General features: G+C 53.6%; 1 protein-coding gene across 15 annotated transcripts in view; it reads left to right on the top strand.

Moving 5' to 3' along the window:
* Positions 1–21,330, top strand: part of Ptpru (protein tyrosine phosphatase receptor type U) — a 71,872-nt gene that overhangs the window by 1,224 nt on the left and 49,318 nt on the right. For 5 of the 15 annotated variants that reach the window (XM_048815928.1, XM_048815931.1, XM_015485368.2 and 2 more), the window contains exons 2-7: positions 12,853–12,984; positions 15,670–15,941; positions 16,435–16,516; positions 16,610–16,725; positions 17,019–17,193; positions 17,774–18,067. In XM_048815928.1, coding sequence (XP_048671885.1) covers positions 12,853–12,984; positions 15,670–15,941; positions 16,435–16,516; positions 16,610–16,725; positions 17,019–17,193; positions 17,774–18,067 — 1,071 coding nt within the window. Of the gene's footprint in view, positions 1–7,870; positions 8,973–9,115; positions 9,231–12,852; positions 12,985–15,489; positions 15,559–15,669; positions 15,942–16,434; positions 16,517–16,609; positions 16,726–17,018; positions 17,194–17,773; positions 18,068–21,330 lie in introns of those variants that run through there. The other 10 variants (XM_048815918.1, XM_048815924.1, XM_048815926.1 and 7 more) reach the window with 9 other exon arrangements.

The raw sequence follows: 21,330 nt of genomic DNA, 5'->3' as shown, positions 1-21,330 counted from the left end.
CGGCACGGAGCGGGCGGGCTGGGCGGGCGGGCTGCTGCGGCGGGCGCGGGCAGGGCCTGGCCGGCGGCGGCGGGACGGCGCCCCCTCCTGGGGGCACACGACGGGGTCCGCCGCGGTCTCCCGGGACGCTCCCTCGGTCGGCTCCGCAACTTTGTGCTGCCTCGGGGCCGGCCGGGCCTGAGTGTGTGTACGTGTGTGAGTGTGAACGTGTGTCTCTGAGCTCTTTCTGCTGTGTGGCCGCGTTCTTTGGGTGGGCTTTCGGAGTCTGGTGTCTTTTTTGGAGTGGCGGTGTGATTGCGGGTCTGAATGTGTATGCAGAGCTTGGGTCTGTGTCCAGTGCGCGTCGGAGTGTCTTTTGTGGACCGTGTGTCGGGCGTGCCTGCGTATGCCTATGGTTTTGTGTCCCTTTGCTCACCCCGAGCACGGATCGCAGGCCGTCGTCCCTCTCCCGAGGCCTTCCGCGCTCGCGCTCGTGGCCCTGCCGCTGGGTGCGGAGTAACCGGGAGATGCCCGTGGGATCCGGCCGAGACCCGCGCCAGGGCTGACTTAGCCCCTTGTAAGATTCCTCCTGACCGCCTTCCTCGGACATTTATGACCCCACCGCCTGCTTGGGCGTCTCGGGACGGAGCTCCCCGGGTCACCGGGCTGGCTGGCCCTGAGCTTGGGCCTTGCCCTGCAGCTCTGGGGTCATCACCCGCAGATTTAGCTTTGACTTCCTGATACCCAAGAGGGTGGCTTAAGCGACAAGCCTCCCGATCCTTTCCCAACTCCTCCCCCATGCCCTGCGGCGATTTGCCCCTCCCCCACCCCAGATCAAACCTGCGGGGTATTCTACATTCTCCCACCCCCACCACCGTCACCTTGATTTCAAGAACATATCCTAGTGGGTCCCAACTCCTGGCACTGGGGATTGTCAGGATAGGGGTTTGGGAGAGAAACCTAGAGCGACTTACTTCCATCCCTGAAGCCTCAGTTTCTAATCTGCCTGGTGGCCTTAAGGATGCTGCAGATTGTAAAGTAAGGCTCTGTCTATGAGGGCCAGGTAACATAATATGGGTTTGAAGGTTGTCTGTGATTTGAAAGCCAGAAACTGTGATTTGAAGCCAGAGGGACCTGTGTTTAAATTATGCCGCTGTACCCCAGGGTCCCTGGCAGTGTGAGCTTGGGCAAGTCCCTTCACTTCTCAAGTTCCCAGCCCCTGCCTGCCTCTTGCATTTCCTGTGTTGTTTCTCAGCGAATTACTGCAAACCTGGCAGTAATTTATTCCATTGTGCTCCAGCTCATTTGTCCTTTTGGTCACTGGAATTGTGGACAGCAGGAATGAGGGCGAGGCGGCCCAGTGGTTTCAGGTTGGGCAATAAAGGCTTGTCTGAGCAGCCCACCCGTCTCCCCAGGGCTGCAGAAGGGATCTCCAGAGGAAGCCACAAGAGTGGCCGGGGAGGGGACTGTGAGCTCCTGGCAGCCTCCTACCTATTTCTGGTAGCTGGGACATCTAGGTTGGGTACCTGCTTGTTGGAGGCTCCCATCCTTCCACACTATCACCTCCCAAGCTGGGCTGGTGGGGTGGCCTTTCCTCAGGGGCGGGTCAGCTAGAGTTGCAGGGTGCCTGTATCACCCTCCTCCTTTTGCTCCCTCCTCCTGGCCACCCTGTTTGCATCCTGTGCCCTATCCTTGTGCCCTCTCTGATCTCCCATCTGTTCCCTTTCCTCCATCCTTAGCCATCTTTCCCCAGCAGGAAGTCTCCATCCTTTTCCCTTCACGGTGCCTGGGTTCTTCCTCAAAGGCATGTTTTAAACCCTGGCCAAGAACCCTCAGAAGGCTCCCCTTGCCTTCAGGGTTAAGTCCTTCTTCTGTGGCTCTATGGCTTGCGCTAGCTCCTGGCCTGCCTGTCCAGCCCCATCTTGTTTTTTTTTTTTTTTTTTTAATATTTATTTATTTTATTTTTATTTTTAGTTCTCGGCGGACACAACATCTTTGTTGGTATGTGGTGCTGAGGATCGAACCCGGGCCGCACGCATGCCAGGCGAGCGCGCTACCGCTTGAGCCACATCCCCAGCCCCCCATCTTGTTTTTGATCCTGTGTCCTGGCCAACCCGACTCCCTCACCCACAGCGTGCTGAATGCTTGCTGCCCGCCCACTCCTCTCCACTCCTTGACCATATCGTGTTCCTCCCCAGACTGACTCTCCCACTTTGCAGGTCACCCCTGCAACTTCAGCTCAGATGTCACTTCTTCCCTGACTCCTTCCTTGGTTATTCTGTTAGACCAGGGGAGGTGGGAGTTGGTTGGATTTTACCCAGCATTGTAATTAGCATTGATTAGTTCTGTCTCCCTTAACTAGACTGTGAGCTCCGTGAGGACAGGGACTGGACACTTCAGAATCCTTAGTGCAGGTGGGAGGCCTGGACCACCTAGTCTAAATAAATATACGTGGCCTGAAAGAATGAGTGAAATCAAGTGGGTCAGGATCCAAGCTGGAGATGCCAGGTGGGGGCGCACTGATTCCACTGAAGGTGGAGATTAAAGAAATAGGTTTTCCCTCTAAGAATCTGGAAAATTCTGCTGGGGGCTGGTGTTATGTCATGAAAAGGCCAGTGTCACCTGGGAACTGAGTTGAGGAGGTTAAGACCGTGGCAGAGACTAAAGGGAGCAGATCTCTTGCCTGCCCCTCCCCCAGGCTCCCTGCTGGGCACCCCCTCCCCCACCCTCGGCAGCTGGCAGGGCCTGTCCAGTTCCCAGACTCAGCCCTTTGTAATGAGGCCTGGGCGGTTGTTGAGGCTTCGGGAGTCCTAACGGTCAAACTGAGCGTCTGAGGAGGAGGGCAGAGGGGGAGGACCCTACATTGGCAGACCCTCCTGCAGTCCCCAGTCCCAGATTTTGGGATGGGCTGGTGAGGTTATAGCCCCTGTCCTGGTGTGGGTGGGTGTGGCCCTGGCATCCAGGCAGCCAGAGTGGGGTGTGTGTGTTTGGGGGGGTGGTGATTGAGGCTGGGACACAGGACATATGTGTGGCTGGTCAGGGTGGCTTGCCCTCTGGTCACCTGGCCTGGTGGGACTGGGGTTTGGAGTCAGGGTAGTGGTGACCAGCTGCAGTGATACCCGGAGCCTGATGCGAGGGTTTCTGGAGATCAAGCCTCACGTTCCCTGAGTTGGTGCGGTGCTGTCTGGGTGGGTGGTGTCTCACTGTGTGGATGTGGGTGTGGGAGCTTCGGGGGTGCACAGGATAGGTTCTGTTTCAGCTCTGTTTAGAGCTGGCTTGCCCAGTGGACTTTCTACAGTGACAGGAGTGTCTGCCTGCGCTGCAGTACAGTGGCGCTAAGTCACATGTGGCTATTACATTTAAGTTAGTTAAAATTAATTAGAATCAGAATTTCACCCCTCAGTTGTACTAGCCAGATTTCAAGTTCTCAAGAGTAACTTGTTGCTAGCAACTACGGTCGTACTAATTAGCGCAGGTGGAGGACATTGCCACCCTCGCAGGGGGTTCTGTGGACAGCACTGGGCTAGAGGGGGAGGCCCCCAGCAGCTTAGTGAGGCCTGGGCTCCTCAGCGAGTGGAATTCGTCTGCAGGGACCGTCACTCAGTGGTTCTTGGGTGGTTACCTTTCCCTGGCCTCATTATTTCTCACCTGGACGATGGCATTAGATTCTTCTTGGTCTCCTTTCTGCCATTGGCCTCTCTCTGCAATGCCCCCACCACTCTGTGACCAGAAGCCCTTTCTAAGGCAGACATGTAGGGTGCTGCCACTCCCTTGCCCCACACTGATGGCTTCCTGGCACCTGGGGCCACACATGGCAGGCAGGGACCTGTGTGAACAGCCTGTCCTCCTAGACCCCTCTCCCACCCAGCTGCCTTTTGATCCAGATAGATCCTTGTGATCCCGGAGGCTGCTGTGCCCTTCCACACCTCTCTGCCTTTGCCCAGTGTGACTGCTGTTGCTGCTGTTGAGGAACTCCCCCCCCCCACCCAGTCCAGCTCTACTGTCATTTGCACAGTGAAGCCTTCCCAGTCTGCTCCTGGGGCTGTAAGTCAGGTTCCTTCCTAATGCACGTATGACCACGTGCGGCCCTTGTTTTCTCTCTACTTTCCCCACTAGACCAGGAGCCCCTTGAGTGCTGGGCTGGCTCTTTGTCACCTCTGGTCTCCAGGGCCTTGAGCCTGGTGGGTGCCTGGTAGGTGTTTGCATGGGTGTGCCCCCTGGGAGAACAGGGAAGGCTTGGAGGAGGTGAGGGAGGTCCTGGGACCCAGAGGGCTGCTCTGCTCCTCATGTGGCTCTGGGCGGGGGCTGCCATTGCCTGAAGAAGGCTGGGGACAGGACCCCAAAGTGGCCAACTTAGCAGATCCTGCTGCTGATGACTCAGGAAGTCTTGGAAGGTGTCCATTGTGCAGACTCCAGGGACTAGGGGTGGATGTGAAAGGATGAGGAGCAAGGTGGTTTGCGGGGAGTCACTGACCTTTGGGAGTGTGAAGGCCGCAGCTGGGAGAAAGATTGGGACAAGGTGTTATTGGGGGTTTCTGATCACACCTGGGGTTGGGGTGGTAGGTGGGGGCTAGGAGAGAACTGGGAACAGGAGCTGGCTGGTGATGGATATGCATCTCGGCAGTGGGACAGCTGGCAACCAGAGCACAAGTGATGTGGGGGCAACCACTGAGGACTAGGGGAGAGTGGGGAGGGAACAAACGGGGATGAGGGACAGTTGTGGGTTAAGAGGTGACAGCTGGGAGATATGAGAATCCTATCCGGATAGAATAGGGATCTTCACCAAGAGTGGGAAGTATGTTGCTCTGAATGTAGCATGTGTGTGTGTGTGTGTGTGTGTGTGTGTGTGCGCCTAGAGTGAGGTGGTTGTGAGCATGTGCTTAGGGCCACACCATCTGGGTTCTAATACTGGTTTCACCACTCCTAGCCGTGTGATACTTTGGCTAGTACTAACCTCTCTGGGCCTTATAGTGTTCCCATTTGGGAAATGGGGTTGATAATAGAAAACACTGCAGAGCTTTTGTGAAGAGAGAGAGATTTTTTTCTGGTACTGGGGATTGAACCTAAGGCTACTTAATCACTGAGCCACCTCCCCAGACTTTTTTATTTTTTATTTTGAGACAGGGTCTCACTAAGTCGCTTAGAGTCTCACTAAGTTGCTGAGGCTGGCCTTGAACTTGTGATCCTCCTGCTGCAGCCTGCTGAGCCACTGGGATCCCGGGTGTGTGCCACCATGCCCGACTGTGAGGATGTGTTCTGTGTTTCCATGTTTTCTCTAGGACACGTCCTGTTACATCGGAGGCACCATGAAGTGTCAGCTGATAAGTGTGTTCGTGTCTGCAGGCCTCCTGTGTGCCCAGAAGTTTCTTCTTGGGCTTCTGGCAAAGTCGAGGCTGGCAGCAGTGCCCAGTATGAGGGAGGGGAGGGAGTGGCTGGCCAGGTTGGCTGCGCCTGGCCCTCCTCTCCCACCTCCCTCTTGTCGATCTCACTTCCTGTGCTCAGGGGCTAACCCATAGGTCTCCCTCTCTGTCTCCCTGTCCTGCCCCACACTGCCCTGCCCTGGGCTGGGAGCCAAGGGATGAGCTTTAATTGTCCAAAAGATTTTCAGCAGAATTTAAATTCATTGTTTGTCTGCCAGCACATGGGGCCCTGCTCAGATATAAATACCTGGACAATGTGCTCGGTTCTGGATGGCCTGCCCTGTGGATGACACTGGCTTCATCCTGTGCCCTTGGAGAGTCATTGGGGTGGAAGATGGTGGAGGGTGGGGGTCAAAGTGGGAGAAACCCACAGGGCAGACGAGGCTTGGTCTCCTGCTGTGGGGGAGCCTGCCCAACCTGGGAGAGCCATAGGCACAGGGTTTTTGGAGGTCCAGGCTCCCTCCCTGCCAGGGCTCCCCAGAGAGACATCTGCAACTGTCCCCACAGCACTTTTGCAGTGTGTCACATTGTTGCCTTACACTACAGAAATGCGCCGCATTGTGGTGGGGCTTCTGGGACCCAGCGTGTTGGCACTGCGCCGCATCTCGCATGGCTGCAGTGGGATCCCTTGCTGGCCTGCGGGAGCTTCTCTCTGTCCCCACTCTGCATGGTTCCATTGTTTTGTGCCTCCACCCTGTAGTCATCCTGCACTGGTCTCTTTGCAGCCCCCTTCTGTGCTGTGGTACTCTACTGGGTGATCACCTGGGAGGCCAGGCCCCCTGGGTTTCTGGACAAAGCCCCTCATGCTGCGCCATATCCAAGACCAACACGTGGCTTTCTATGGGCACAGCGCAGTCACGTCTGCACCACAGAGTATTCCTGCCCCACCCTCCAGTGCCTTGCTGGGCAGTCAGCATTGCATGGGGCATCTGGACTCTCCTGGGCCTTGGGCACAGCTCCTTGGGTTGAAGTACTGTTCTTCCTCCAGCTGAGCTCCCACCACTGCATCTCTGCAGCATGTGGCATCTCTGTCCTGCACTGCATTTTTGCCATAGCACCTGCTCTGCACCTGGCACGTGGGCTGTCCTGTTCCCAGGCCCAGTTCATCTGCATTCCACTGAAGTGGCACCTTTGCTTCACGTAGCACTCCTGACCCACTGCCTCGGTACATGCACTGCGCTGGCTGGTGCCTCCTGGCCCGGCCCTCACACTACCACGACTGCCAGACGCTGCTGCCTATGGTACCTTGGCCTTTGGCTGTTTGTGTTACCACCATGGAGTTGGCTGGTGTCCTTTCCCAGGTTTCTGTCGGCAGCCTCAGGTGGGCAACTTCTTTGCACAGTGTCCTCACTGCAGTGCACATCTGCCCTTACTGCACGGGGTCAAGGTCAGGGACTGTAGCTTGGGACCACTTTGTTGGCTTTGGGACTGGCCCGGCTTCTTGTGGGCAGCGCTGCTGTTCGGTACCAGCACTGCATCTGTGCACTGCACGGGATGGCAGCTGAGGGCCTCTGCCTGGCACTGTGTCTGCTGGTTATAGGGTTGTGTGCATTCTGCTGGCCCTCTAGACCCAGAGCCCTTGACCTGCGTCTGCCGATCCACGTGGCGTCTTCACTGCATCTCATTTTTGTGCCACTTACTTCCCCTCCCTGGAGTCTGTGTCTGCTCTGCTCCTCTGCTCTGTGTTGCGCTGCTGTTTGGGACTCGGGTGCTACACACAGCAGTGTCCTCTGCATCCTTCCCTTCCCTGTGCGTCTCTGATCTGTTCTGCATGCCTGTGCTGGACACGTTCTTTCAGTGAGAACACCTGCTCTGTGCTGGGCCCTGTGTTGGTATTTGGAGAGGGAGAGGACTCCAGGAGGTCTGGTCTTACCATCCTGCTTTCCTGAACCCATCATGCAGCCCTGAGTGCCAGCCCAGTGCTTTGCAGTGGTGTGCCACACCTTGTGCAGCACTGGGTCAAGCCAGTACCTCCAGGCTACGGTGGGGCTCTGACCAGTTCTGCCCTACCAGATGTTGGTGCTGGGGGCTGTGCACTCTGTGCCCCGCCCCCACACGTAAGATAACCCCATCCTGCGTGTATACAGTGTGACCCTGATGCATGGCACACTCAACACACCATGCTGTGGTCTCACAGTTTCCTCTTCTCGGAACCTCTATAAGGTACAGATTTTCTCAGTGCACGAGTCTGTACATGCCCTATGCCCCCTACTGTGTACTGTGTCTTTATGTGACAGGGCATTTGCCCTGCAGGGGATTGTGAACTCTGTGCCCACTCTGCACTGCAAAGCCCTGCACTCAGCCCTTCCCCTCTGCTCGTTGTCCAGCCCTGGCCTGTGCCTTCCTCTTATGCTACCGACATGGCTGCCTACCGCTAACTCTGGGATTTGTGCTGCCTGTGGGTCTAGGAGATGGGAGTGGGTCTGGTGAGAGTTCCTCTGCTGTAGTTGGCTTCCTTCCATCCTGGATGGAGATGGCCAGATGTTGGCATTGTTGGACTCTTATGGGAGGTGCCAGGTCAGCTTTTTCTGCCTGTGGCCTGGCTCTGGGGGCTCTCTCTGGCAGCAGTCATGCTGGGCTCTGGGTGGTTAGGGCATCTGGTTGCCAACCGTGTCTGTAATATATTGTTTGTCAGTTAGTCAAGGCTCTGGCAACTTTGGTAGCGGTGAGGTGGGCTTCAGGCCCCAGGGCTGGAATCATGGTCCTTGGACTGGGTGCAGCTGGTTAAGCTCAGTGTAGCTGGGACCATAGGATCAATAGGTCTGGTCACTATTAGCTACCTACATATACAGACAGGGCTTGGAGATGGGAGTACAAGGCCTGCGAGACAGTTCAGGCAGGCAGGAAATGGGGCTCGGGTAGGCCGGCCATGCCCTGCAGTTGGGGTGGAACGACCTGGGTAGGCTGGGTTGGGGGAGAAGGTCCAGGGTAGGATAGGGCTCCCTGGAGGAGGGATGGTGAAATAGGCCAGCGCTGTCACTGGATGATACCTGGGTTCCCCAGACCAGGGTTGGGGCTGAGCCTATGGTTGGGTGAGATCCTAGCCCCCGAATTCACAGTCTGTTGGGAGAAGTTCTATTTCTCCTGGGGCCACCCCTGGGAACTGGATGTTCTATTGACAAACCAAAGGGAATGAAAATCCCATTGCAAACAGGCTCCATTTACTCAGGGTGTTCAGAAAACACTGCGGGTGGCTGCAGGTGCAGCGGGCCCAGGGTGCCATTCCCTGTCTGGAGTGAGAACTTCTAGTCTGGTGTGTGATGCTTGTGGTACTCCCATGCACACGCACATGCACACACATGCACCCATGTGCATAATCCCCCGGCATACTGTGGACACACACCTCCTCTTAGACACATGTCTGCTGCTGAATGTACTGCTTAGCTCCGCCCATAGGCACCATCCATCCACACTGGACCTCGCAGCACCTGCCTGGGAGACCCTTGCTTTTGGACACCCAGGCAGGGCACACCTCTCCCCCAGAAGACCTCTCCCAGTCCTGGGGTCATTCTTCCTCACAAGCATATTCACAAGTGCAGAGGAATGGCAGTGGACCATGGTCTCATTGCACAGGTGAGGAAGCTGGGATTCAGAGAGGGCAAGTCATGTGCCCCAAGTCACAAAGGGATTTAGGGGCATAGTAGGGACAGTATCCCGGTCTCCTGCCTCCGAGGTGATTACTCTGTACCAGCTATCCTGTCAATCCCACAAGCCAGGCACACGCACCTGTGTGGAAGCATGAACATGGAGGTGTGGAGATCCTCGCGCTTGGAGGCCCCCCTCCCATACTCCTCCCTGACAGCACCCAGTCCAGAGCTGAGCCGGATGCGGGTAAGCCATCCCCTTGCCTTCCCAAATTGTGGTTGACGGTTGCTCAGGCAACCGCCCGCCAGATTGAGGAGATTAGCTGAGGAATGTGGCTGGGCCAGTTTGCACCGAGGCTGGGGGAGCTGAGGGGTCCTGGGTTGCTCCAGCCCACCCTCTCAGGGAGGCCTCCTTAGAGATGGGTGTCCTAGGAGAGGCCTTGGTGTGCCTAACTTATACTGTGTCCCCAAGTCTCAGACCAGGCTGGGGAAAGGGAGTGTGTATGAACGTTCTAGTGTGCGGCTGTGTGGGCGTGCGTGTGTTCATGCAGGGGTGTTGCGCATCTCTCTGAGTGTGATTGGAGTGTGTGCTGATTGCATCCAGAGGGGCCCTTGAGGTCCCTTTCCTTGCCACTTCCTGACATCTGACACCTGGATGGCTTGGTCCTAAGCCCCCTCCTCATCTGTGCCCTGGAGAAGTCATCTTCTTGTGGCTTATGGGATATATCATTCATTTCACTGGACTCCAGGCGCTTCCCTGCTCAAACACCTACTGTGGCTCCCTAGGTCAAAATGAGGCCAGATGCTCACCGCCTTGGTCTGGCCTCAGTATCCCTCTGGTCTCATCTCCCATGACTTTAGCCAGCCTGGGCTCCTCTCTGTGGCGGACAGACCATTTTCTCACTGCTTCCTTTGCTTCTGCTGGCCCCTTGCCCCCAGGGTCCTCCCACCTACCTCTCCAGGCTCAGCTCCGTGGCGCCTCCTGCAGGAAGCCTTGCCTCGCACATAGTCGTGACCCTTCTCTGCTTTGTCTCATTCTGTCACCTTCGCTTAGACTGGGAGATCCCTAAAGCAGGTGGAGTCTCATCCTGCGCCTCTAATGGTGTCTGTCACCTGGCAACTGTATTGTACTGTCAGGAAGCAGATGTCTTATGCATGATACTGAGTTAATAATGCACGTGGCCAACAGCATTTCAGGGCCTTATTTTGTTTGTGCCTGGTCTTCTTGAAAAAAGAGGTGGTTTAAATCTGGTTTTCTATACAATGTAACTGTGTGGCCTGGGGCTACATGTCGCTAGTGGTCATGGTGGCGATTGGTGCCCTCTCGTGGTGGTGTTGGTGGGTGTCAGTTCAGGGGGGCTCCTGGTTACCATTCTGGCTCTGAATCCAGAGTCAGATTAGTTTCCCCCACACTAGCAGCCTGCTGCAGGAGTGGGTTCTTTGGCAAGAACTGAGAGTCAGCTGTGGGATTCCTGAGCTTCCCAGGGGATGGGACTTTTCCCAGAGCTCAGAAAGCAATTGTTCCCATCCCTTATAGGCTAGGGCCTTCCTTGGGGAACTGGCCTCAGAGATGCTACCCACTAAAGACAGGAACTGGAGCTGGGCCTGGCCCAGAGACCCAGGACTGGAGATGGCCAAAGATCAGGGAGAAAGTGTTATTCTGGCTAAGGGGTCACTCTGTGTGGAGTTAGTCAGTCTGAGAGGTCACCCTGGCTGTGGTCAGTTATACAGGTCACTAGGAAGAGGTCAGGGGTCTCTCCAGCTGAAGTCAGCTGGTCTGCAGTTAGTCTGGTTGTCATTTTGGCTGAAGTCAGATAGTCTGGGGGGTCCTCTGGATGAATTTGGGGTGACCAGAGAATCATCTGGGAGCCACTCTAAGGTTGGTATATCTGGGGCTCACCAACTTGTCTGGTCAGATTGTCTGGAGGATCGTATGACTAGAGTATGACCCTGGCTGGGTCAGACAGTCTGGGGTTGCTTTGAGCAGAGACCTCAGTCTGTGCCTTAGTCTGAGATGGTCATTCAACCTGGGAGTCCTGGCAGGCCATGTCACCTGACTCGGAATGGACAAGAGGAAGCCAAGGAACTGGCTTTCCCAGGCCTGCCTCAGGGTCCCGGTGAAATGTCCTGGAGAAGCTGCCTGGTCACTCCTGAGGGAACAGGAAGGACCTGGGCCTCAGTCAGGGCTCCCCATCCTGGCTTTGCTTCCTGGCAGTCCTTCTGCCTCAGCGATTGACTGGGACCCCCCTGGGTAGGCCCAGGTCAGGCGGAAGCCAGCTGCCCCCTTCATACAGGAAGCAGTCCCTCTTGCTGGGCTGCGCCATGGGCCTTTTTAGAGGGAGAGCTGAGGCCCTCCCAGTGGGGATGGGGTTAAAGCCTCCCGTAGACCCCGGGGTCTGCTGACCCGGGCTTTTCTAACAAAGGGGCAAAGAGCCCAACCAGGGTCCAGCCCCGTCACTGTTACTCCATCCCGTCCGCTTGGTGCCAGCCTCACGCCCACATCTCGTCCTTTCACACTCAGATGAGGTACAGTAGGAAATGAGACCAGCAAGTGGCGAGCCCCTTTGTTCCTGGCTCTGCTGGTGTGTTCCACGTGTCATTTCACATGACCTGCATAGCCACATGGAGCAGCCACTGCTACAGACGAAACACGGAGCCTCCCCAAAGTGAAGTCACTTGCTGCCTGCTGGGCACGTGCCACTCACTCCCCAGTGACTGACTGCCACCCCCCACCATCCCATCTTATTGAGCTGGGAAGTAGCTCAGGTTTGCCTCGGCTCATATTTCTGGTGGGAAGTGTCATTCTGGGCCCCTGACTGACATGCATTCAAATCCTGCCTCTGTTGCTTGTGTGGGTACAAGTGCCACATAGTCAGAGCTGCTGTTCCCTGAGTGCTTACATGTGCTAACTGCATCCCCCTGATGAATTCTCAGCCACCCCACGTGTGGATGGGGAAACTGAGGCTCAGAAAGAGAACAGCTTGCCCAGGGTCACCAGGGTTGGCAGGTGGCAGAGTCAAGATTCAATCCCAATTATGTCTGATGCCACACCCACCCCTGCCCTGCCCTGTTGTACTGTGGACAGATGGTTTCACCCCTGGGGGTCTCAGTCTGCTCATCTGTCAGATGGGGGAAATCCCAGTGTCTGCCAGGCATCCAGGAGCCCCGCAAGTGGAGGCCTAAGTCAAGTGACCTTGGGTGAGGACTAGATCCCCTGGAGCTCTGTTAGTAGGAATGTTCATGGTCCTGACTAAGGTGAGGCCTGAGGGACACTCTGCTTGGTGCTTGGCGTCACACTGTGCTTGTTGAAAGCATGAAATGATTGGTGGTGATGGTTGTCACTCTTAAGGAGATACTGTCAGGCTGCTTAGGGTTCCATGGTCCTCCCTGGCCTGGGCCCCCTGTGCCTGGCACAATGAAGATGGAGGAGTGCTGAGGAGTAGTCAGGGGATCTTGGTTCAAATCCCATCTCTGCCACTAGCTAGCTGTGTGACCTGAGAAAGTCCCTCAGGTTTTTTGGGCTCAGTTTCCTCATCAGTAAAATGGGGATACTTCTAATCCTGATCTGATCAGATGGGCTGTTGTGAGGTTCCAGTGACATAACAACAATGACTGCTGGTCCTTGTTAAGGAGGGTCTTTGGTGGGTGGTTGAGCAGTGGGGAGGTCCTGGGAGGTCCTGGGGGGAAGGTCAGTGGGTGGGGACTTGCTATTCGAAGGGAGCATGAGGGGAGGGCCTGGTGAAAGGGAGGGGGTGGGGGAAGGAGTACAGAAGAGGGAGGGGACAGTGGGGGAACCTGGCAAGTGGCCCAGGAGCCCTCCTGGCCAGCAGCCCTGCCTTAGCCTGGGTTAATGGGCTCTGTCCTCACAGCTGGCTGCACCTTCGAGGAGGCGAGTGACCCAGCAGTGCCCTGCGAGTACAGCCAGGCCCAGTACGATGACTTCCAGTGGGAGCAAGTGAGGATCCACCCGGGCACGCGGGCCCCTGCAGACTTGCCCCATGGTGAGCCTACGCTCTCTCCATTCCCCTTTGGTCTTTTTCCAGGGGCAGTTCCGCCCACCTGCTGTGGGACCTGGGGCATGTTACTAACCTCTCTGGCCTCATCGGCTTCAGCATCTGTAATGACATATGTGATGCTGAGTGTGGTGCCCTCTGGACACCGTCCACCTGTGCACCTCAGGTTGTTTCATTGGTAGAATGGGTGCAGGTTTAAGTGATCAAAGGCCCTTATTGCTGCAAGTTAAAACCCACTTCCTTTCACTCCCTTGTAGGTTAGTTCAGGGTCTACCCCACTCCCACCGTGTCTTTGTCACTTTTCCCTGAGGGCCTCTGGGTCCTGGTCTCCTGAGGACCCAGATGCTGCTGGAGCAGTGACGTTGGTGGATATTCCTGTGCCCTTCTCTTCCTGGAACTCACAGGAATATCCACCAACCCAACTTCCGCTTTGCTCTGGCTGCTTCAGGATGGGGCACTCTGGGTCTCCTGAGCACTGGACAGGGAGTCAGAGACTAATTACATGGATTCTGATGCTGGCCTTCCACTCAGATGGTGGGCCCGCAGCACTCATTCCAGAGTCATGAAGATAGGGGTCAAATCCTAGCTCCATCATTTGACTAGCTCTGTGACCTTGGGCAAGTCACTTAACTTCTCAGAGCCCCTCTTCTCCTAACTGTAAAGTGGGGGAGAGCAGTAACTCATTTCAAGGGCCATTAGGTAATGCCTACAAAGTGCAGAGCACTTTTTTTTTAATTTTTGAGGGTATTTGGGGGGGCCCAATCACTGTAGTTGTTTTCACTGGGCACAGAATCAACTGGGAAGTAAGGGAAATATAAGGCAGATGGAGGTTAATTAATTGATTTTATTTATTACTGATAAGGCCTGGGTCACGGGACACAGATAATGTGACCAAACGGGCTTTCTGAGTAGACCCCAGGATTGGACTGCCAAAAGACCCCTTCTCTTTGCCCTATCACAGTAGTTGCCTGGGGTCTTTCCAGCTTAGTTCACAGCAGGGCTGGGACGGCATCTTCTGTCCAGGGTTGTGGGGAGGGCAGCAAACCTTCTCTGTGGGACCAGGATTTGAAGCCAAGCAGAGGGGGGCCCCTCATGGCCTGGCAGCCACACACTTGTCCCCCACTGCTCACCCTGCCTCCCACTTCTGTGCATTTGCTCAGCTGTCCCCATGTTGGGGCATTCATCTGCTTCTGCAGGGCTCTCAGCTCCCTCTCAGACCTCTGAGCTTGTGGGTCTCACAGTCTCATTTGTCTGAGAATCATCTGTGAAGGTACCTGCCATGGAAGGTCCCTGTGTGGGCCTCTCCAGATCCCCAGGGCCCAGCCTCAGCCTGATGCATGGTTGGTGATCAGGAACAGCTGATTTGAATTCAGCTCTTGCAGTCTTGTGGCCTCTGCTTCTCTTTCTCTCACTGAAGCAGAGACCCACTCTGAGAAAGGGGAGACACAGGCTTAGTATTTGGCATGGCCTTTTGCTAGCTCTGGAGGTGGTGGTGATCAAGGTGTTCAGCCTCCACCCTCCTGGTCTCACAGTGCAGGGAAGGTTGGGGCGGGGGGGAGAAGGAAGGAAGGAGACCCATACCCCCAGGAGACAGCAGGAGAAGGAAGAGTGACAGGAACAAAGGGAATAAATGAAAGAGCAGGGGAGGGATGCAGAGGAAGCAGGAGAAGAGGCAAGAGCAGTGTCAGACTAGGAGGCACGGCTGCTCACAGGGCCAGGATGTACCTGTTCCCAGGCGGGGACGGGGACCTGGAGTTTTGTTTAATATCCTGCCAGGACTGATCTGGGAGCTGCCTCCACAGGGCTCCTGGCTCACAGAGATGAATGAGATCTCCTCCAGCCGAGTCCCTGGGGAACCTCCTGGAGCGGGAATCTGAATGTGCTTGTGTTGGCCTGCAGCCAAGCCTGGGAGGAGGCGGCTCTGGGTTGCTGTCGGCCTCCCCTTGGCATCTGCTGGGGCCTCTCCCCTCAGAAGGAAAGCCACGTCCCTGGGAGTGTCCCTGTAGCACACAATCTTGATCTTCAGGGAAGGGTCAGGGCTACCTTTTTCCCCCCGGTTAGAAATCAAGAGAGTGTATGTCCCAGGAATCTAGATTCAGGTGGGGGTTGGAAGGAAGTTAATCCTTTCATTCAATCTCTGTCCCACATATTCATTCAGCTTGGGTTCAGAGCCTGTGCAGGGACATAGCGGAGCTCACAGGCTGGCGGGAAGAGAGACACACTTTATGAATGATCCAGGGCCAGGAGGGAAATGTGGAGGCAGGGCTTTGCAAGCTGTGGCCTCAGAAGATCTGCCATGTGCTGGGCTCTTGACTTGTGGGATGGATGACCCAGTCCCTACTTCCAAGGATGGCATGGAACACGGGCAAGCTGTGTCTCAGGCAGGACATGGGTTTGGACTGTGACCTGCAGATGGTGAGGAGCTGTAATAGGTTGTGACAAGGCCAGATCTGTGTGCTTTCTGCTGCTTCAACCGTCTCCTTTGGGAAGCAGATGCTATGAACAGAAGAGACCTACCCCGTGAATCAGAGCTGGGCCCAGAACTCGGCACCTGGACTCCCAGTGAGTTCAAATGCCTGGAGTCCTTGGTTTCTGCCCCTTCTCAGTGCCCACCCAATCCTGGCCCTCCCTTAAGGGCTCCTCAGTTCCTACCTTTTCCTTCTCTCCCTCCAGGTGCCTACTTGATGGTCAATGCTTCCCAGCACGCCCCAGGCCAGCGGGCCCATGTCATCTTCCAGAGCTTAAGCGAGAACGACACCCACTGTGTGCAGTTCAGCTACTTCCTGTACAGTCGAGATGGCCACAGCCCTGGTACCCTGGGCGTCTATGTGCGTGTTAACGGGGGCCCCCTGGGCAGCGCTGTCTGGAATATGACTGGATCCCATGGCCATCAGTGGCACCAGGCTGAGCTGGCTGTCAGCACCTTCTGGCCCAATGAATATCAGGTGGGCTGGGGTCAGATTGTGGTCAGCCTGTGCCTGGGGCTGAGGGCAGAGGGATGCCACCTTGTATTGGAATAGGATGGGATTAGTCTGTTCAACATCAGGGGTCAGTCTGTGGTCAAGGGTAGAGTTGGTCTGGGGTGAATCTAGGTTCAGCATCAGAGGTCATTGTTACTAGGAGTAGCCTATGGCAGGGGCCAGAGGTGACTTGGAACAGTGCCAGCCTAGGCACCCTGTTTGGCTGGGGAGAATTTTGCTGCTTTTAGGTAATTGTCCAGAATTGGGAGAGAACCTCTGGCCTTGACCTTGTTCTCTCTGTGGTGGCACCACACTCCCGAACCAGCTGGCATGGTGGGGAGGGTCAGAGTGAGTTGGGCTAACCTCTGCTGATTGAGGAGGGTGGGGCTGGGGCCCAGCGATAGGGGGCTCTTGTGGACACCTCCTTAGACAGGGATGGAGGGGTGTCAATATGACAAGGGCCTTTCCGCTCCCCCAGGTGCTGTTTGAGGCCCTCATCTCCCCAGACCGCAGGGGCTACATGGGCCTAGATGACATCCTGCTTCTCAGCTACCCCTGCGGTGAGTCCCAGCCACTGGGGGTGCAGGGATGAGGGGTGCGATGGTTGTGGATCTGGTCTGTGTGGGGTGCATGCCTTGGCTCTGTTCCCACAGCAAAAGCCCCGCACTTCTCTCGCCTTGGCGATGTGGAGGTCAATGCCGGCCAGAACGCGTCTTTCCAGTGTATGGCGGCAGGACGGGCTGCTGAGGCGGAGCGCTTCCTTCTCCAGGTGAGGGAGGTCTCAGACCTTGGCCAGGGGTACGGTGGGGTGTGAGTAGCTTATTCTAGTCCCGGGCTGTATCCTGGGGGGCCGAGTACTTCACACTTCAGCACCCATGCCCAGGTGTCTCCCCCAACAGGGTCCCCTTTGCCCTCTTGGGTGCCCGTCACTCTGGGCACACACAGTGAGACTACTGTGTAGGAGGGGTGGGTGAATGACCCCTACCCTCACCGAGGTCTGAGCGAGGTCCAGATCCCTCTCTCCTGGGCTCCCTTGACCCTGCCGCTCCTGTTCCCCTGCAGCGGCAGAGTGGGGCGCTGGTGCCCGCGGCCGGTGTGCGGCACATCAGCCACCGGCGCTTTCTGGCCACCTTCCCGCTGGCCGCGGTCAGCCGCGCAGAGCAGGACCTGTACCGCTGCGTGTCCCAGGCCCCGCGCGGCGCCGGTGTCTCTAACTTCGCGGAGCTCATCGTCAAGGGTCAGCGAGGGCTACTAGGAGGACCTCAGGGGCGGCTGGAGGAGGGGGTGGGGCCCTGGTGGGCGGAGTTGGACAGGGCGTGGCCTGAGGAAGGGTAGGGCCAGCGCCTGGGCGGGGTGTGAGCTGAACCCCTAGGCCTGCTGATGGGACAGAGCTGGTAGGGTCTGGGTGGCCGAGGTCCAATCAAGGCAGCAGGGTTGGCCCTGAGGCATGGCCTGGTCCAGAGGTGGGTCTGAGGGTGGGGCAGACAGGGTCCGGGTCCAGGTGAGAGCTGGTGAGGTGTGTGACAGTGCCTTCTAAGTGTTGACCAGCTCGAGTGTCATCAGCCATAGGAGCAAGGCTTGGGGATTTATAGGAGAATGAGGGGGTGCATGTGGGCTGGAGGGTGAGGGCAGGGTCAGCCTTTGGAGCGTGGCCCCTTAAGGCTTGGGGATTTAGTAGGGGCCAGAGAACTGGCCTGGACAAGGCATGACGGGTCTGGGAGGGCAGGCTGGCATCTTGGGGATGTGGGTGTGGTGGAATGCAAAGTTGGGAGCATGGGTCTCACAGCAGCATTGACTGTCTCCCCATCCTTTTGCAGAGCCCCCCACTCCCATCGCACCCCCGCAGCTGCTGCGTGCGGGCCCCACCTATCTTATCATCCAGCTCAACACCAACTCCATCATCGGCGATGGGCCGATTGTGCGCAAGGAGATTGAGTACCGCATGGCGCGTGGCCCATGGGCCGAGGTGCATGCAGTCAGCCTGCAGACCTACAAGCTGTGGCACCTTGACCCTGACACCGAGTATGAGATCAGTGTGCTGCTCACGCGTCCTGGAGATGGCGGCACTGGCCGCCCAGGTCCTCCACTCCTCAGCCGGACCAAGTGTGCAGGTAGGTACACCTGCCACCTCCTGCTCCGGTCCCTCTTCTGGACACGGGGCAGGGCAGTGTGGGGGCAGAAGGGAACATTCCCAGAGGTAGTATGGCCTGGATCTGTGTTTTAAAACTTAGTAAGACGTCATGACTTTTCCTTAACTCTTATTTTGGTTAAGATGATATTACTTTACTCGGTTTCAGCCTTTTAAGCATATGTGTATATACACACACATGCCCGATTTAAAACTTACCACAACACCATACCCATTTTACAGATGAGTGACTGAAGTACAGAGATGTGAAGTGACTAGTTAAAGAACACACCTAGTAAGAGGCAGAGATGGGACTGGAACTCTTGACTGGCTGGCTTCCAAATCCACGTTCTTTGTTCTACTTTATATCATCTAGATAGAAGAATAACTAATAGAAGTGTGTGATAAATTCTCGCTGGATTCTCTCGACTGGGTATTGAGCCTGAAGTCTCCTCCTTGTTAAAAACCCTGAAGTAGTAGTTGTTAAGATCTATGGTATGCCTGGGCCAGAGGAAACTGTTTAACCAGAAAAGAAATTGAGAGCAGTGTTTTGTGATTTCAGTATGTTGTATTTATTGGAATTTCATTGAGATATGTGTAGAGTCACATGAGATTGTAAGAAAAACACAGGGCAATTCCCTGTACACTTTACCTTGTTTTCTGCAATAGTAACATTTTGCAAAACTATGGTGTATTACAATCAAGATATTGACGTTGGTACAATGTACAGATCTTATTCAGACTTGCCAGTTTCACTTTATTTGTATAAATGTGTGTGTATTTAGTTCTATACAGTTTGCAGTTTGTCACTGGATGTCTTCATCATGGAGGTCAAATACTGAACAGTTCAGTCACCTGAAGGACCTTTTGTGTTGATCTCTTTTTTTTTTTTTGGTGGTGGTGCTGGGGATTGAACCCACGGTCTTGTGCATGCGAGGCAAGCACTGTACCAACTGAGCTATATCCCCAGCCCCATGTGTTGATCTTTTATAACCATATTCCCCCTTTTTCCCTAAACCCTCCAACCCTTGATAATAACTGATCTGTACTTCATTTCTAGAATTTTGTCATTTCAAAAATGTTATGTAAATGAAATCATGTGGCATATAATCTTTTGGAATTGTTGGGTATTTTTAGTAAGTATTTATTGTAATATAATTAATATCTCATAAAATTCTCTCATTTAATTGTACATCTCAGTGTTTCTAAACATTCTGAGTTATGCAACCATCAGCACAATTGATTTTGGAACATTTTGTCAACCCAAAAAGATACCTTGTATTCTTTAACCGTCACCCCATTTCACCCTAGTTCCTTGAACCCTAGGTAAGCACTAATCTACTTTATCTTTCTATTGATTTGCCTCTTTGTAGATGTTTCATAGATAGAATCACACAATATATAGTGTTTTGTGACTGACTTCATCATTTAACATGACGTTTTCAAGGTTTATCTAATGTTGTAACATAGATTGGTACTCCCATTCCTTTTTATTGCTAAATAATTTTCCATTGTATAAATACGTCACATTTTATTTGTCCATTCATCAGTTGATGGACACTTGGATTGTTTACACTTTTTTGGTTATTATGAACCATATTTCTATGAATATTCATGTACAAGTTTTTATGTAGACATTTTTATTTATTTTGAGTATCTATCATATATGTTGTGTGGTCACTCTACATGTAACTTTTGAGGTGCTACTGGACTGTTTTTCAAAGCAGCGGTACCGTTTTATTTTACATCCCCTACCTCCCGCAGTGGATGGGGTTCAGCTTCTCTACATCCTTGCCAACACTTATTCTGTCTTTGGATTATAACACCCTAGTTGGTATAAAATGGTATCTTATTGTAGTTTTGATTTGCATTTCCCTGATGACAAATGATACAGACCGTTTTTTTTCATGTGTTTATTGATGATTTGTATTTCTTCTTTGTAGAAATGTCTATTCAGATTTTTTTACCCATTTTAAGGTGGGTTGTCTTTTTATTATTGTTTTTTAAGAGTTTTTTATTCTGGATACTAGATTTTCATTGGATATATTTTCACATGTTTTCCTCCCATATGTGGGTTGTCTTTTCCCTTTCTTTCTTTTTTGGAATTGAACTCAGGGATACTCAACCACTGAGCCACATCCCTAGCCCTATTTTTTATTTTATTTAGAGATGGGGTCTCACTGAATTGTTTAGCACCTCAGTTTTGCTGAGGCTGGCTTTGAACTTGCAATCCTCCTGCCCCAGCCTCCCGAGCCGCTGGGAGTACAGGTGTGCGTCACCTTGCCCAGCCATCTTTTCCCTTTCTTGATGGTGTCCTTTGAATCACAAAGGGTTTTCCTTTTGACAAAGCCCAACTTAACTAATTTTTCTTTGTTGTTTGTGCTTTTGATATCATATCAAAGAAATCATTGTCTAATTGAAATCATGAGGGTTCACTTCTACATTTTTTTTGCCCAAGAATTTTATAGTTTTGACTCTTTACATTTAGGTTCTTGATCCATTTTGAGTTAACTTTTATAAATGGTGTGAGGTAGGGATCCATCTTCCTTTTTTGGTGTATGGATATCCAGTTACCCCATCGTTGTTTATTGAGAAGACTGTCCTTTCTCAATTGAATTATCTTGGCATTGTAACTGGCTTTTTTTTTTTTTTTAAACTCAGCATAATTCCCTGGAGATTCATCCAATTTGTGCGAATCAATATTTCATTCCTTTTTATTGATGAGTAGTGTTACTTGGTTTGGTTGTGCCTGTTTGTTTACCATTCACCTGTTGAAGGACATCTGGATGGGATCTGTTTTGGGCTGTTTGCAAATAAAGGCCAATGAATATTCATGTACAGGTTTTCTCATGAACATAAGTTTTCATTTTTCTGGGATAAATGACCAGGAGTACCATTGATGAGTCATATGGTTATTGCATGTTTGGTTTTATCAGACACCGCCAGAGTGGCCGTATTGTATTACAGTCTCACCATACAGTGATCTAGTTTTCTGCATCCTTGACAGGATTTGGTGTTGTCACTATTTTTTATTTTAGATATTCTGAGAGGTGTGTAGGTGATTTTTCCATTGTGGTCTTCATTTGTATTTCTTTAATTCCTAGTGATGCTGAACATCTATCTATTCACATGCTGTTTGCCATCTGTGTGTGCTTTTTAGTGAATTGTCAGTTTAAGTCTTTGCCCATTTTCTAATGGGGTTCTCCTTCTCCTTCTTGTCTTCTTCTTCCCCCTTCTGCTCCTCTT

The sequence above is a fragment of the Marmota marmota genome, unplaced genomic scaffold (genome assembly GCF_001458135.2).
Source record: "Marmota marmota marmota unplaced genomic scaffold, marMar, whole genome shotgun sequence".
NCBI classification, from domain to species: Eukaryota; Metazoa; Chordata; class Mammalia; order Rodentia; family Sciuridae; genus Marmota; species Marmota marmota.
Note: the sequence above shows the minus strand (reverse complement) of the source record. Positions and strands in the feature narration are given on the sequence as shown.